This window comes from Sander lucioperca, chromosome 5, assembly GCF_008315115.2.
Source record: "Sander lucioperca isolate FBNREF2018 chromosome 5, SLUC_FBN_1.2, whole genome shotgun sequence".
Taxonomy (NCBI): domain Eukaryota; kingdom Metazoa; phylum Chordata; class Actinopteri; order Perciformes; family Percidae; genus Sander; species Sander lucioperca.
The window spans coordinates 32,083,891-32,102,386 of record NC_050177.1 but is presented as its reverse complement, the minus strand read 5'-3'; the positions used below and the strand labels follow the sequence as shown (position 1 = coordinate 32,102,386).

At 39.9% G+C, this 18,496-nt stretch overlaps 3 protein-coding genes across 3 annotated transcripts in view; all 3 read left to right on the top strand.

Moving 5' to 3' along the window:
* The window catches only part of LOC116038066 (NACHT, LRR and PYD domains-containing protein 3-like), a 1,733,742-nt gene that overhangs the window by 816,453 nt on the left and 898,793 nt on the right, over positions 1-18,496 (top strand). The gene's annotated exons all lie outside the window — the stretch shown is intronic.
* Positions 1-18,496, top strand: part of LOC116034665 (NACHT, LRR and PYD domains-containing protein 12-like) — a 575,637-nt gene that overhangs the window by 188,612 nt on the left and 368,529 nt on the right. The window lies entirely within an intron of this gene.
* LOC116040282 (zinc finger protein 436-like) overlaps positions 883-18,496 on the top strand; it is a 188,047-nt gene continuing 170,433 nt past the window's right edge. Inside the window, exons 1-3 of the mRNA XM_036001625.1 lie at positions 883-925; positions 4,925-5,154; positions 8,277-8,448. Of these exons, the coding sequence (XP_035857518.1) occupies positions 5,051-5,154; positions 8,277-8,448 (276 nt within the window). The 5' untranslated portion in view covers positions 883-925; positions 4,925-5,050. The remainder of the gene's footprint in view (positions 926-4,924; positions 5,155-8,276; positions 8,449-18,496) is intronic.

Below are 18,496 nucleotides of genomic sequence, written 5' to 3'. Positions count from 1 at the left end.
CTGAGAAACCAGTTTCAGGCATTCATATTTGTTGGGGGAACTAACCAGTGGTGTAGTCTAATGTATTGTAGTGGGTATACTGTACTGTATATATTGGCCAGAATCTGCCTTTGGGGAAGGGGGGGGGGCATATCATAGTGGGGGGTCTGGGTGTCCTCCCCCAGGGAAGTTTTGAGCGTCAGCAACTGCATTTTTGTTGCATTTGGATACGGTTTAATGCACCAATTTATGATGGAAATACCTTTATTTAGCTTACGTGAAGAAGAAAATAACAGATGACAATTCAAAATATATCAAAAATATAATGGAAAGTATGTTGTTGAGTATCATTGGGCATTTTTAAGTGGGTATATGGAAATCCTGGAGCTTTCTTAGTGGGTATACTGCGTATTCCTGCGTATCACGTAGACTACACCACTGGAACTAACCTGCACACGCATTACATATGGATCTGAAAGTTATCATCCATTATAACAGATATTATATACTGTGAAAGGTGGAAACTGCAGGCTAGTAAATGCTCTGAGTGAATTTAATTTAAATAATGTTAACCTTTTATTGTACAGTTGTTTAGATTTATTCCCAGTTTAATATAATGCTGTTTTCTCCAAACTCCTCTGAGTTGATTGTGTAGCTAGGAAGGAAATGGAACAGTTTTCCAGCCTCTGCTCTGAGTTTTCCGACTGTTGTTTTAGTTGTGTGTGGATGTGAGGAAAACGAGAGGAGACAGCAGCTCCTGAATATCTCTGCTGCTTTGATTTGTACTGAACAGAATCCAGAGTGAGTCCAGCAGCCCCAGTGGACATCTGCTGGATTTCAGGACAAGAGAGGAATGGAGGAGGACAACCAGAACCTGGAGCAGCGGAGCAACAAGGTCCCCAGAAGACAAGCAGCAGACTGGGACTCTGATACCAGCCATGTTCAGGTCAGTGTTCAGGGGGGTATCGCACAAAAGTAGAATTTATAAATCCAGGATAACTGATAAAGCCAGGCTTGACCTAGTCTAATCTGTGCAGCCTGGCTTGGTGTGTTTCACGAAGGCCAAGTCAGGATGAGGAGGAGAGACTAGGTCGAGTCAGGATGAGGAGGAGAGACTAGGTCGAGTCAGGATGAGGAGGAGAGACTAGGTCGAGTCAGGATGAGGAGGAGAGACTAGGTTGAGTCAGGCTGAGGAGGAGAGACTAGGTCGAGTCAGGATGAGGAGGAGAGACTAGGTTGAGTCAGGATGAGGAGGAGAGACTAGGTCGAGTCAGGATGAGGAGGAGAGACTAGGTCGAGTCAGGATGAAGTATTTCGGATAGATGTGCGTTCACGGCTTTCCTCAACAGACCGTGAGGTTGATAACAGATTTCCTGATGCTAAAATGGAGAATAATCATTGTTCATAATTTATACAGAGTGAGCAGCAGCTTCTTGTGGAAGTATGATGAACAAATTAACAGTTGCACTCTTTGCCTTAAAAGTAAGAAGAAGATAATGTTACTCAGGAAATTTACCATGAAGATCCATTTTCTACAACACTAGAATATGATGAATAAAAATCTCTTTCACTCTGTTCCTCCCTCTCTCTCTCTCATGGGCTAAAATATAAATGTCCTAAGTCATATTAACTTCCACTGCTCGCTTTTAATGCACACTGTACAACTGTTTATTTTTGCAAATGACAAGTGACTCATTGAATGGTTTCAGTTAAGAGCAGTAGTTCATAAATGTATATTTTTAGATATATCATTCAGTCGGTCCTCTATTATCTGCCACGCTTGTTCTCACGTGTTTTTTGTTTTTACAGAGGCTGAGTTTCCTTCTCTACATATTATATGATTTGCTCCCTCATATATATGGACATAGAACAGAAAGACACTGAAGACATTGGACTCTAAAATCTAGAAACTATAAAGAGAATGAAGTGATAAATATAATGCACACTGTAAACATGAATGTAACAGAGTATATTCATCAGTTATTCCCCCCCAGCTAAATTTAAGGTCAAAAACCATTGAGGTGTCCTCTCCCTGTTGTTACATGAAGGTACAGTAGTCTACACTATATAGTTACTGGTCCAGGGAACTAAGACTATAATTTGGGAGGATTGTACTATTAGGATGTTCTTAAAAATGTACAATCCTCCCAAATTATAGTCTTTAAAGAATACAAAAAATTAATCAACTAGAATAATTTACGGTGCATTGGTATAGAAACACACATGTAGAGCACTATATATTAGTAACTGACTTAATTTAAAACACATTTGGTAACTTTATCAGCCTTTTCTAATTATCTCAACATCTGCAGTAATATATTCATCAAACTTCTAACAACAATATGAACTTAACTATATAATAACTTATAACTTATCTGCCTCTGCTGTTGTGAAACCGAGTCAAGGCTTAATTCATCCAGGATAACAGGAATATCCCGGCTTAATCCCTTATCCTGGTTATGTGAAATAGCCCCCAGGACACAACAACCACTCTAAAGTAACAGAGGTATTTCACAAACCTAGATAGTGGATTAGACAAACTTTTTCTTTTCTTTTTTACTTTATTGACAATAGAGCTTTGTGAACTGTCTGTTGAATAGATCAACAGAGAGGAGAGAAAGCAGAGTGGCTGTAAATGACAGCTAAACACAGTAAAGACTCTCACACTGAGCTGAAATGGAAACTCTGTGCTAAGATTAAGCCGATGTTTTCGCCCATCTTCCCAAACTGTTGCCTGTTATGTAGATAGCTTCTCAGCCAGTTCAGAACACCGCCCCTGATACCATACCGTTCAAGTTTACTGATTCATCTGTCAGGATTTATTGCTTCTTCGGAGGCTTGACTTTTTCACATCTGGTTCCTGAACGGTTTAGAATAGTTTGTTCCTTTGTTTAGACACATCAACGCGCGGTCTCACACATGCACTTACTCAGACATTCTGGGATAGGAGATAAAACGCTTTGGCTTGTTTGCATTTCTTTAAACCAATCACAATCGTCTCGGGCGGCGCTAAGCTCCGGACGCAACGACTTTGGCTCTGCTAAATAGTCTCAGGAAGGAAGTTGTTTAGGTGGAACATTTTCACCCCGATAGAAGAAACGCCATCTGCATGTTGACAGAGAGCAGACACACACACACACACACACACACACACACACACACACACACACACACACACACACACACACACACACACACATTTCAGGTATCGGTACCGGCACTGGTAAAAATGTGAACGGTACCCAACCCTAGCCACAGTGTAACATAAAATGAAGTTAACTGTTCACACAATACGGTAAAATGAGCTCTTTAAATGAGCTGATACATGGTTAAATGTAATGTGCTCTCACCAGTGTATCACCCTGTGTTAGGGGTAGATGATGAAGAGTAGTCGTGAGCAGGTGTAAACACTCAGGATGAGTCCGAGATGAAGTTGACAAGATGGTTTTTTTTTATTGTTTACCCCAATTAAGGCCAAATGAGGTAAAATCGTGATATAAAAGTTAACAAAAAATTCAGGAAAGCAGAAAAATATATACTTTAAAGAAAATAAAAGTTAGTTGACTTGAGAGTCAAAACAATCACATAATACAAACATACAACTGTTTCCTAATTGACCTTAAATCAAGTCACTACTCCCTCAGGTTTTCCTCAACCTCTGTCTCCTGAACAAATACAACTGCTAGGCTATATAGCCTGAAGCCCGTCCCTCGAATTGGAACATACCAATGTGACCGTACCAAGCAGGGGTGGCTCAGGTGAGCAGACAGTAAAGGCTCCATACAGCCAAAATTTATATATGAAGCTAGTCATTTACTTAATATCATGTATATGATGCACATTCACATTAGACAAAGCCACAATACATCTTGATGGCTAACAAATGTATTGTAATTTCCTGTTACCCCGGGAGTCCTAGAGTCGTTTAAACCAGAGGATTCTTTAGAACAAAGAGAGCACATGCTGCTAAGACAAAGACCATTTTACCCTCTGTTAGCTTTTAAACTCAATAAACGACACTAGTTAACAAAGACATAAGTGTTGCGTGATTATTTTAACCTGTCATGTTTATAAAGTAACTGTTATGGTCTAAAACAATCATAGAATGATGTGTTGATGGTTGTAGCAATTGCATATAAATCACCGCAGTATTAGAAGTTAAATGTGTACACAAAAAAGCTACGGGATTACTATGAAGAATATGATGAATGACTAGGTTAACAGATGATTTGACAACAGTGTGTGGTAATTAACAGAACGCTATACAAACATATACAGGCAACCTTTACACTCAGTCCTTGAGAGATAAAATAGGTAGCGCATGGCTGCCGTCACGGTAGCGATGCGCTACCTATTTTAAGCTACGCGCTACCTATCCCCGTCACACCCTGTGTAACATTACTTCGTCTGCAGCAATCCTGCCACAATCGGTCCCCAAACATCCCAGTTAGATATAAAATGGCGTAACGTTAAACATATTCTTTGTTAATCTTTACAATTATTCCCAGAAAGATCCAACCAGGCCTGCCTTGTTGCACAATCCAAATTTTTTTCAAAACTTGTCATTTTCAGCGTGTAGCTCGCTAGCTCAAAGTTTGTTGTTGTTTCCCGAAACGAACTGAGATTTGCAAGGTGAGGAACATCTGGTGATTTTCTGGTAAATGAACTGCCGTTGATTGAGGCTACTGTGCATGTAGCTTGTAGCTCCAGTTAATGACTTTTGTGGCTTACATTTTAGTAGTTATTTCAGTTTGAATGCAGGAGATACTTCACACTCTGAAGTCCTATGGATTGGTCACCTCATCAGCCCTTGCATTTTCTCCATTCAAACAGAACATTTTAATATAGTAAAACATGGTAAACTATAATTCTCTCCCACCTCCCATTAGTTCTTCTAACCCTTGTATCATTATCTCTGCATGTTTCCCCCTTGGGTCTACCAAAGGAGCCCTCAGCAGACGTCAAGCTGGCGACCAGAGCAGGAAAGAAGGGCAAGAAGGCCGAGGAGGAGGAGCAGCCTGCAGCAGCAGAAGCAGCAGCGGCACGAGCAGCATCCGCCACAGCAGCAGCAATGGAGGAGGAGGAGGAAGAGGAGTATGTGGTGGAGAAGGTTTTGGACCGCAGAGTGGTGAAGGGAAGAGTAGAGTTTCTGCTGAAATGGAAGGGGTTCTCAGAGTAAGTATGAGTCTATAATATTAATACTTGTTCTTTGTTCTATACAGATAGGGTGGTACAGTTCACAAAACCCACGGTTCGGTTCGTATCATGGTTTTAGGGTCACGGTTTTCTGTTCTGTACGCTTCTTGTTATTTTTTCTTTTAATCTTTAACACTCCAGAAATATATTTCAGCATATGATATATACATTATCATCACATACCCTTCACCATACCTAGAGATTGGCATGGTTGTATTTCAGTTAGCCTAATAGCTGGTTTGATTTGCATCGAGAGATGATTTTATGGAAAGTACCCCATGCCAATCTCTAGGTATGGTGAAGGGTATGTGATGATGTGGGGCTATTTTAATTCCGAAGACCAAGGGAACTTTATCAGGATGCATAGTATCCTGGATCCATGAAATAACTGGCCTTTAAAAATAAAAATCTGCCTGCCTCTATGGGAATTTAACATAGGGGTGTACTCACTTTAGTTGCCAACGGTTTAGACATTAATGGCTGTGTGTTGAGCTATTTTGAGGGGACAGCACATTTACACTGTTATACAAGCTGTACACTTAATACTTTACATTGTAGCAAAGTGTAATTTCTTCAGTGTTGTCCCCTTAAACTGATATAATTAAATATTTCCTAAAATGTGAGGGGTGTACTCACTTTTGTGAGATACTGTAGCTAAAATTAGCATATTGAATGCATGTTGCACAATACATGCACACAGTGGCAGTTCTATCGTTTTATTTCCGCTGTCATCATAGGTAACATGAAATCCAAAATGTTCCCACACACCAGACTATATACGACGCTGGCACATCCTCCAACTCCAGGCAGCCTTCCTCATCTCTCCCACTTGACATTTCTGCATGTGACGTGACCTGCAGCACTCCACGCTCCACCTGAGGAGCAGTCGGCTCGGCGCCTCTCAAAATCTGACGAAAATCTTTTAAACTGACCTTTGTCGATCAAAAAAAACAGACAGATTCAGCAACTGTATGGCCTATTTCTCGCTTAAAATGTTTTCAGAAACACTTTTCGGTGAACTATTTTCGTAAAATTCGGGAGCAGCAAGAACCATGTGACGCGTTTGTCTAATCAGCTGCCATGTGTTGCGTTCGTCACGCTCATCCCCCTCGTCGTTTCCAAGTGTTTTAACATAGGTGTATGAAGTGGGCACTACAGCAGTAAGTGGTTAGTGCACATTAACAGTGTACTGACGAACTGTGCGACACACACGCTCCGAAACGAGACAAGCGAACCGAGCGGTTCGGATGTTTTTTCATGAACCGTACCACCCCTAATATATATATATATATATATATATATATATATATATATATATATATATATATATATATATGTGTATATATATATATATATATATGTGTATATATATATATATATATATATATATATATATATATGTGTATATATATATATATATATATGTGTATATATAAAATATATATATGTATATATAAAATATATATATATATATATATCAGCGTTAATCGAGATGCGATTAAGGGCAGACGCGATGCAATTCATTTTTTTAATCGCATGCTGGCATTTATTAATTTATTTTACACTTCACTCGGCTTTGCGTTGTACCTAACTATTAGCTTCTATTTTGACCCTTTGCAGCACCGTTGCTTATCATCAAGCTGCCACTTCCTTGTAACACATCCTGCTGCTGCAGGCTGCAGCATGATGGAGAAAGACAACAGCAATGAAATCCTGAATGGCGCTTTTTATTTTCCAAAACTCCATATGCACATTGTGTAAAGCCGAATTAAAATATCACCGAAGCACGTAAAGCTTGAGTTACCACCTACAGAGCTAAGTATAGTAGTACAGTTAACGTGATGCTACCTGCTAGCATGCTACCCACTCAGGCAAAGCAGTATTTTGGAGAGTGCTACTTGCTGACCTGTGGCTGAAACCAAATCCCAAAAATGTACTACAGCTCTTGCGAAATGGGTGGCAACTAACTGCAGACCTGTCAGCATCGTAGAGGACTCGGGTCTTAAAGACGTACTACAGTTGGCATGTTCTGACCTGTCTCGTTGCCGTCGAGGGGGACAGTAGTTTTCATTTAGGAGTTACTAAACACTATATTGACTCTAGTAAGGATAGGGATTTTTTGTTTTTTAGTTAGGTACTTGGAGGAATTGTGCAATAATGACAGATTCACACATTTTTCTTTTGTTTACAGTAAATAAATAATTACAAATCTTAAAATCAAGTTCATAAAGTAACGTTCTTTGCATTCATTTGATTCGCAATCAAGATACATTGGTACAAATTGCTTTCGATTGTTAATATGTACTTAAAAACTGTTCTGAAATGCAAAATAATAGAATTTTAATCATCCGATAAAATATGCGATTAATCGCGATTAATGTATCGTTTGAAAGCCCTAATATATATATATATATATATATATATATAGCCGAAAATACGTACATTTATGGATCTCTCTGGTCGACCTGGCAGCCATGTTTCCTGTTGCGCAATGAATCAGGATAGCCCTTGCTGTTCAAGTAAGCTTGCGTTCTTACTCGGCCTTAAGGGGTATATAGCCCTTCCCCTTAGCCCTACCCCGCCACCAAAATGAGTATTGGCACAGCACTTACTCTCACGGGAGCGCGCAAAACAAGGGCCAAGGGCTAAGGGGTAGGGTTAATAGAGAAATGAGACGCAGCCTTAGACTTATACTTCTCTTTATTGATCCTTTTGGGATGACTCCTGCAAGAAAATTAGATTTCCAGCAGCAGATTTCAGCAGCTTACAAAACACATAACAATTAAAAAGGTATAAAAAATACAGTATAAGAATAACAAACTTTTAGCTAAATATAGGAAGTAAACAAACAGTAAAAAACAATAAACTACAGATAAATAAAGATAAATATATAGGACTGTGTATGGTATTGTGTTATTATACAGTGAATAAATGACATTTTGTATATATTGGTATTTTGACACTAACTTGCAGACCCGCAAATAACCTTACAAAAAGGCAATAGAAAAAGGGAATAATACAAATTAGCAATTAGAGTGAGAATGTAATGCCTAAAAACAAAGTCTGAGGAGATTTTCTTCTGTCTGCACTCACCTTTCCAGTGAGGATAACACATGGGAGCCTCAAGACAACCTGGACTGCCCCGATCTTATCACCGAGTACACGCAGAAACACAAGGAGAAGGAGGAGAAGAAGAAGGAGGGCAAGAGGAAAGTTGTCAGTGAGACCTCGGGAGACTCAGAGGAGCGAGGGAGCAAGAGGAAGAAGGAGGAGGTGAGTGAAGGAAAGAGGTTACTCCAGACTGAAGAGTCCCAGAAATCTAATCTCAATATTAATGAATGCACACAGAGGGTTTCACAAATGTCTTTTAGGATTTATATATAAATGACTCTCGACATTGCAACATGCATATACGTACATGTAAAATAGTAGGGGTGCAATGGATCACTAAACTCAGGGTTCGGTTTGGACCACGATTTTTAGTCACAGATCGGATAACTTTTTTGGGGCATAGGGGTCAGGCCAAACCTTTACCAATAAAAAAGAAAGTCTCTGCTGAGTTCAATGATACCTCACACAAGACTCTACCTTAAACGGTTCAAATGTTATGAAAGGGGGCGTGGCCTGAGTAAGTGGGTGTGGTTACAGTATAGGGGGCGGCTCAGTATCACATGTAGACCACACATAAGTTTCATGTAAATCGGATGATGTTTGTCATATAAGGCTGATTTCCTGCGGGCGGCGCTATGACCAAAAGTCAATATCGGCCTGCATATGGCCTCAGGCCTTGACTCTTGTTGATTGTGGGAAATTTAAAGCAGATATGACAATGTACACTGTAGTTACAGCCACTTTCTCATTCATCGCTCAACACTCAAAATGACCTCCACGCCCACACCGTTTGACGAAATGTTTTTTTTTAATAACTTTTCATCTTTATGGTGTTGAGATGGTACAGACCAAATTTGAAGTCCTTCGGATGAAATCTCTAGGAGGAGGAGTTAAAGTCTAGCACCTTCCATCACAGCGCAACGCAGACAATTAAGTGGCACCGTAATGAGGCACCGGAATCCGCGTTGCTATTTCGTCCGGTAGATACCGGTTAACGTCCTGTATCTTTTCACGGCAAACGCGCATGTGTGGAAAGCGGTCGCACAACAGCTGAAATGGCATAGTATCCTTCAACAAAGGAGGAATGTAGCACAATATGGATTTGAAAGCACTTATAAATAGCCAGTGACAATAAAATTTTGTTTTGGTTAAAATCAACAAATAATTGTGATAATTAGCCTTTCGCCGAGCCCCGCCCCCCTTAGTTACTGTTGCTACGTCCGACAAACAAATGGTCAAACACGACCAGTGCGACAGATTGCCATGACGGGAAGAGGTATACCCGTGCGTGTCAGTGACCTTTTTTGGAGCAATACCTCCGCGATATCCTCCAGATCGAGGCAAAAGGGGTTACAGTATGCAATGGAGGGATATATTCAAAATATAAAAATATGCAATGAAGGAGACACGACTACTATCGAGGCTAATGCTTACCGGTCTCAAGCGAAATCTGAGAAACCCCATGACCTGTACCTCAAATGCGGGATTGGGGAACTCAGGGGTAGGTTTTCTGTTCATAAAATGCTAGGCCTGTCACGATAACAAATTTTGCTGGACGATAAATTGTCCCAGAAATTATTGCGATAAACAATAATATTCTCTCTCTCTCTCTCTATCTCTCTCTCTCTCTCTCTATGTTTGTCTGTTGCTATAGAAACGGAGAGGAGGAGAGGGACCCACACGTCACCACTGTCAACACTGTGACAAATCCTTCACAACATCTGGATATTTAAAGATTCATCAGAGAGTTCACACTGGAGACAATCTACCCAGCTGTGATCAATGTGGGGCAGCTTTCACACTACAGAGTAACCTAAAAAAACATCAACGCATTCACACTGAAGAAAAGCCTTACAGCTGTGATCAATGTGGGGCAGCTTTCACACGACAGAGTACCCTAAAAATACATCAACGCATTCACACTGGAGAAAAGCCTTACAGCTGTGATCAATGTGGGACAGCTTTCACACAACAGAGTACCCTAAAAATACATCAACGCATTCACACTGGAGAAAAGCCTTACAGCTGTGATCAATGTGGTACAACATTTTCTACGAGTGGTCACCTTAAATCTCACCGACGTGTTCACACTGGAGAGAAGCCTTACAGCTGTGAACAATGTGGGCAAACTTTTACTCAGAGCAGTAGCCTTAAATCTCACCAGCGTGTTCACACTGGAGAGAAGCCGTACTGGTGTGAACAATGTGGGGAAACGTTTTCTAAGAGTAGTAGCCTTAAAAGACACCAGCGCGTTCACACTGGAGAGAAGCCGTACTGGTGTGAACAATGTGGTAAAACTTTTTCTCTGAGTGGTCACCTTAAAAGACACCAGCGCATTCACACTGCCTCGTTGTGAACATGTTTCAGAGCCAAGCTGTGTCCTCCTGCCTCCTCCTCATGCCCTGATAGCTGTGTTGTTATTTTCTGATCTTCTCTCCACATTGAAGGCTGACCAGCAGTAACTTTATCTTCTGAACAGCATGTATGTTATCCTGGCTAGGACTACACATTACACTCCCTCCCTTTGAAGGGATTTATTCCACTCAAAATTAGTTAGTTTTCCTAAAATTAGTTAGGTTCAATTCCTAGCGCTTTTTAACTAATGCTGCAGCGAAGAAGTGTTAGTTCTTAATTAATCACCTGGTAAATACAATTTACAAAATTCCCCATCACTGTTCACTAAGGTGATGTCAAATTGCTGAAATATTCAGTTTATATTTCATTGAAGACGAAGAAAAAAAGCAAACCTTCATAACTGACTAGTTTTAATCAGAACATGGCTGCTGCTGCTGCTGCTAAAAAAAATGACTTGAACAGTTCATGTGTTTTAGGGCTGTAGCTATCGATTATTTTAGTAATCAAGTATTCTACCGAATATTCCATCGATTAATCAAGTAATTGGATAAGAAATACTTAGTAAGAAATACTTACTAAACAGCTATAGTAAATATTTATTATTGCTGTTTACAAAAAAGGAAACCTTTCTTTTGTATATATACTTTTGTATATCCTTTTTTTTTAGAAAAAGCAACATTTTTTATTGCCAAATTCCAAGACCCTTAAAAAAAAGTACATTTTTGGGGGCCCAAATGTTAATATTTTTCACCCCCTTCCCCTTCTTGCCTCTGGCTCTTTGCACTGGATTTGCAAAAGAGCTGTTCACTAACCAGAGGGTAAATGTGACTGTACAGGGCTCCAGACTAACTTTTTTCACTAGGAGCACAGTGGCCCCCAACTAGAGTTTAGATTCTCGGCCCAAGCCCGAGCCCGACCTGAGCCCGACCGGACCTCGGGTCGGGCTCGGGCCGTTATTTCCCGCCACATCCTCGGGCCGGGCCGGGCCCGGGCCGGACCGCGCCTGGGCTGGACCCTTGATCAAGCAATTTTTTTTTTTTTTTTTTATCCATTACCTTATTATCCTATTTGGGTGGGGAGATAGCTATGCCATAATCAGAAATATTATAAATATATATATAGGCTATATAAAAGTAACAAATGTGTACAAAAGTTAGGCTGCAGTTACAAAATGCAGCACTTCATGCGCGGAGTCTCCTCCTCTCGCACGCATCACACCGGGAGCTTGAAGATGTAAAGAAAAAAAGAAAAACAGGAGAATTAACTTTGAGCAAGTGTGGAGGAAAGTCGGAGGTATGGAAGCAGTTTAAACAAGTCGTGGGCAGTGACAACAATATGTTGTTCATCATTGTTTCTTTTTTTTTTTTTACGTTTCTTCATTCGGATCCATTTGCGATCCGTTCCATTCTAAACAAACAGCGCCGTTTACAGGCTTCGTCCTTGTTGTATTATTCTAAACAGATTTCTGTAGTTCAAACAACTCTGAATTGTAGTTGAGAACGTCAGTTATTACGGCCCACATATTAAAAAATTGTCGGGTTTAAATCGGGCTCGGGCTCATAATTACAGTTAATGTTTCGGGCCGGGCCGGGCTCGGACGCAACGTGCTCGGGCTCGGGCAGGTTCGGGCTTGATTTTTTGGGCCGATCTAAGCTCTACCCCCAACTGAAAATTTTAGGGGCACAACCAGAAAATGTAGGGGCACACACCGTAAATCAACATGCTAACCAAATATTCACATTTCTACTAATTTCCACTGTATTACTAATAAATACTTTGATAATAGATCCAGAAATTACAATGTGCTGTTTCAAATTCAGTGTCACTTTTGAAGATGCAACACAGAAGGTTAACCGACAAAAAAAAATATATATATATATATATATATAGCAGCTCTAGTCTACAATTACAATGAATTCAACTTAAAATTAAACATGCGTTGTTTAGGCTACTACTGAACCAATATTGGTACCGATACCTGAAATTTGGTTCCGTTACCCAACGGTACCTTTCTTTTGGTACTTTCCCTCTATAATTACAAAACAATTATTTCAGTTGTAAAACTTATTGTCAAACCAATTTATCCTATGTACTTAGAACATTATGTTATTTTATTAATTAAACAATATCCTCCTCCTCCCAAACCCATCCCTACAACCTATTAAATTGAATAATTATTCATTTCTTACTCACTGTAACTTTTATACTTGTATTTGTATATTCTTAGACCATTTTTAATTGCTCTTTAATTTTTCATGTAAATCACTTTGAATTGCCTTGTTGCAGAAAGGTGCTGTAGAGATAAATATCCATTAATATCATATCGCAGCAAACGCTGTCTGCGTGAAGTTTTAAAAAACTGTAACCACACTTGAAACCACTTTATCGGCATTTCCGTGACTCACTGTGACTTCAACAAAACTGCAGCCGACGTAGTTTGCACCGTCCGCAGCTATGTGTGTGTGTGCGAGTGTGTGTGTTTGTGTCAGAGCTCCGCTCTCTGTCAATTTTCAGAGAGGACAGATAAGCTTGAGCTTACGCGCTCAGGTACGGAAATTTCGACGTTTAACGTGTAAAAAAGGGGGCAAATTTACTGGTTGCACATGTGCGACTGGATGTAAAATTCAGTCGCACACTCTCAAATTTTGGTCGCAAAATGCGACCATTTGGTCGCAGTCTGGAGCCCTGCTGTACAAAGCTTACAGCAGGGCTATTCAACTACTCTGTTCTGGGGGACACATTTTCAGAAGCCTAATACTGAGTGAGAATAAAGAATGCAGACATCACCGGCATGATGACGTCATTCACGTGCATATTCAGTGGCCACGCTGGGGGGGCGGAGCCGGTTTGTCTCCGGCAGCAGCTAAGTTTCCAAAGATTAGTAGCAAACTAATAAACAGACTACGAACCGACAGCTTTCATTTTAGCCTGTTGGTAAAACATTGTTATTTGCAGAGCAGCATGCTGTAGGCTGGTTGTGTAAAACAGCGCGGTGGACGAGAGCAGCAGACGTTAGTTAGATACCTTGTGTCAGGTTCGCTCCATGGAATGGATGAGTACACTGAATGTTTTCTACAAAGATGATGTAACAGCATGTTTGCAGTCATTTTCTCTCGCCTGTCTCTTAGACCCTCGCTATTTTCGTCTTCGTTCATTTGTAATCTGGGCCGTCAGTCTTGTGTCCACAGAAGCATCAACGTGTTGTGTGCGCTAGTAATCATCCTCTGTGCAGAAACACAGTGAGCCGTACAATAGGGCTGCACGATTATGGCCAAAATGATAATCACGATTATTTTGATCAATATTGAGATCACGATTATTTGTTGATTTTAACCAAAACAAATTTTATTGTCACTGGCTATTTATAAGTGCTTTCAAATCCATATTGTGCTACATTCCTCCTTTGTTGAAGGATACTATGAAGGAGTCATTTCAGCTGTTGTGTGACCGCTTTCCACACATGCGCGTTTGTCGTGAAAAGATACAGGACGTTAACCGGTATCTACCGGACAAAATAGCAATACGGATTACGGTGCCACTTAAATGTCTGCGTTGCGCTGTGATGCTCCAAAACAGACGTCAGACGCAACAGAAACATTGCTGCATGTCACGCTAGTTAACACTAATAACACGTTACACACCAGGTAACGTTAGCCTACCATTAGCTACAGTAGTAACTGGATTAAACACGGCTAAAATGCTGACAGCTAAACGGTGTAGTGTGACTGTATTTCACCGTAGAAGATTACAACAGCGGGACGTACAACAGTCTGCCGCTAAAGCTAAGAGCTAACAGACTCAAGCTAGCACTATGGTCACTGCTGTTGTCTGAAAAACAACACAGACGGGACTAAATGTTGCGTTTCCTGGTAAACTGGTAAACCTTGTGACGACTTATGACCGACTGCTATCTGTTGTGGAATTTTCCTCACGTTACTCTGTCCTCTGTGACTGTCTACATCTAGGAACTAAGCTGCGCGGTGCAGGGAACAACTCTGATTGGCTCATGGAGGCACGTCATCAGAGAGTGGTTTACGGAGCTTTAAGAAGAAAAAAAAACGTTGATATAGAGCGTTCTATGAACGGAATGAATCATTTTAAATATCGCTAGATCACGTGAATTTGATCGTGGGAAGCCAAAATCGTGATTGTGATTAAAATTTGATCAATTGTGCAGCCCTACCGTACAACCTTAATTACGTTGATTTAACGAAGCTTAAGCTTAAGCTTAAGGGTCAGGTTTTTTTCAATCTAAAAAAACAGAAGATTAACGTAACAATTGGCCGGAATTCTCCTTTAAGTGGCTGTCCTGATACTGAATTGAGCTAATGCTGGCTTGTGTCAGGTCATGTATGTTTTATTTAAGTGATTATTAATATCTCAGTAAGATGCTGAAAACTATGTTTGTTATGTGTGTCACTGAACAGTTCCTCACATCATTCCCCATAGACCCCCATGTGAAAAAATCCAGACTTTACATCAGAAATAAACATGTTTACAGCCTGGTACAAAAAAATGGTTTTGGTCTATGAAGCTAATTTCACACTTCATAACAACTGTTTATATAACTCACCTGTTTAAATTGTATCAAGGCTTAAATCAGCAGACTGTCACTAGCTTCAAAATATTTTGAAAAAGTTAAGGTGAGAAAATCTGCATTTTTAATTTAATCAGCTATCCTGTATTATAAATACATGTCTGGCATTTGTAGTAAACTGCTTGAAAATCAGTTAGAAATTCAGGGAGAAATTATGATTTTAATTGTGGATAGACCTTCTGCCTCCATAGACACACATGCATTAGGAGGAGCACAATGTTCGTTAGGAAATGGTCGCTGTGTCAACACATATATTATACATACACATATATTTTATATATATATATATATATTATATATATATATAGCTGGTTGTATTCAGGGGGGGAAGTTTGCGAGCTTTTGGCTAATTCTGGGATATTTAACCCATGTATAATCATTTGTTTTATTAATTTGAGCTGTCCTCTTCTTAAATAAACTGAATTGAACTTTGACATTTAGTTTCTTCTTATTTTGCAGGTTTATTCTTTTTTTATGACACTCTTATGACATCATACTTCAGTTTATCACAAACATGAAGGAAGGGTAAAAACTCATGTGAAAAGTAACTAGAAAATGCATTTCCTGCAGAAAATGCTTGTGAATGCTGAAAAGCTAAATTGCTAAAGTTTAACTAGATTGCTGGCTTTAATGTGAAAGAAGAAGGTGAGGCAGTAAGAATAGTTGGAAAAGTTGGAATAGTATTAATTAGTTTATGTTTCTTTAACATGTTAAATAACCCCAAACATGTATGATACTAAAGTGGAATATTTAAAGGTTTTCTGAAAAGCTGTCACTACACTGAATTGCAGGCTTCAATGTGAAGAAGATGAAGTTGTACGAAAAATTAGCAAAAGTGGAAACTGTTCTAATTAATATGAACGTCTAACATATGACATATCTGCGCCACTGAACGAATGCATTTTAATGCTGTAAATTGAAAAAAAAGACAAAACTTTAACAATTAAAATTAAAGACAAAAAGCCACGCAGCTGACACGCAACCAGTGTGCAGACGGTCTTACTGTTGTGAAAGTGTGTCAGACTTTTTAGATCAAGCTGTCTGAAACTGTTCCCATTGGTTGGCCTGTGGTACTGCTGCCTGTAGCTTTCTTAACTACATTTTAGTGTCTTCTTTTTCAACATCAATATTGCATGTTGATATCGCCACAGTCAGCGTTTAATGACGCCGGTCTATAGGTTATAAAGTAAGGATTTATAGAGGAGGTATTTTGACAGTGGTAATGTTATTAATGTTAATAAGTTAGCACACTTAAACAACCGAGTCTGAGTGAGACAGGAAGACAGCTGTCTTTTGTTTTGAAGAGTTTTATTGATGCAAAGTTCAAACGTAAAAAAATCTAATCATTAAGTAGGCTTTATCTTACATTGCCAGAACAAATTAAATGTAGTTTTTCTAGGATACTGGAGCTTTAAATTGCGTTCTGTTTGATATGTAGTGTCGGCTAAAATAACTTTTTATTGAGTTTCCTGTCAGTGAAATGCTCTGAGTGAAGTTAAGCTGGGCTTTTATTGTGAAGGGTAGACACGGAGGAGCCAGAACTATGGCAGCGTTTTTTAAACTTTGTTAACCAGTTGTTTAGATTTATTTACAGTTTAATAATATCCAAAGCTGTTTTCTCCAAACTACTCTGAGTTTATGTTGTACCCAGGAGGCCGAGTGTGAAGTAGGATGAACGGTTCTGGAGATAGTTAGAAGACACACACACACACACACACACACACACACACAGAGGGTCCTTGAGTTATAGTTAGATAAACATGCAGTTCAGGGAGTGAACAGTCAGCTGACTTCAGTCTGTCCTTGGTGGTTTATATTTGAAAAGGTTTCAATGGAAACCAGAGCATTCCTCAGATAAGAGCTGCAGCTGTTTCCACGCTAACACCGAGCACATTATCAGCACTCTGTGGATGTGAGGAAAGCATCTGAATATCTCTGCTGCTTTGATTTGTACTGAACAGAATCCAGAGTGAGTCCAGCAGCCCCAGTGGACATCTGCTGGATTTCAGGACAAGAGAGGAATGGAGGAGGACAACCAGAACCTGGAGCAGCGGAGCAACAAGGTCCCCAGAAGACAAGCAGCAGACTGGGACTCTGATACCAGCCATGTTCAGGTCAGTGTTCAGGACACAACAACCACTCTAAAGGAACCAGGAAGAGAGGCGAGGCTCCGTGGATCATCCCTTCATTCTGTTGTTAATTATCAAATGTAGAGAAAGGAAGAAATGTCTGTAATATCCATTCTGACCACTAGGGTGTAGTATAGGATAGCTTGGTTACATGGTGATAGGTATCATTAAATGTCTGTAATATATATTCTGGCCACTAGGGTGTAGTATAGGATAGCTTGGTTACATGGTGATAGGTCTCATTAAATGTCTGTAATATAGATTCTGACCACTAGGGTGTAGTATAGGATAGCTTGGTTACATGGTGATAGGTATCATTAAATGTCTGTAATATCCATTCTGACCACTAGGGTGTAGTATAGGATACCTTGGTTACATGGTGATAGGTATCATTACATGAACAGGTAATCAGTGAGCAGGTATTCAGTAGAGCCTGTAGGTGTGGGGAGCACACGGTTCTTACCGTTAAACCAGCTTTTGTTACCAGCTTTAAATCAAGACTTAAAATGGTAAATACTTTTTTGTTTCTGGAAAATATTCAATCATTGCAATAAACGGGAACTTCACCCAAAGAAGATAGAACGTTTCAAACTCTTTGTAATACAAGTAGGCGTAAAGAACATTCCTCAAGACACCTACAGAGTGACTCATTAACGGCCTTTTGGATAGCCACTACACACAGGGTGACCAGACGTCCTGGTTTGACCGGGACAGTCCCGATTTTCAGTTGCGTGTCCCGAGTCCCGACAAAAGTCTGGACGCTAAAATGTCCCGGTTTACACCAACCACTATGAGATTGTCCCGGTTGTCAGCGATTACATAGCCGACGTGGTCTTATTATAGCCTGATAATTAACCAAACCCATGTAGAAAGACTAGCCTAATAAAGCGTCCAGCGTCTGATTTTAACAATGTGTGTGTGTGTGTGTGTGTGTGTGTGTGTCAGTCAATCAATCATAGAGGTCTGCGTCTGCATAATCTGTGCAGCCAGCCTTACAATGTATATTTGTAAACAATGCCTCTTCTTATCTGTCTAGTTTTAACGGTTTAACGGCTATATCACAAGTAACTACCTCGAGTAGGCTAGGCTACTCTATATAATTTAATGCGAGGACATGAATTGTTGAAAT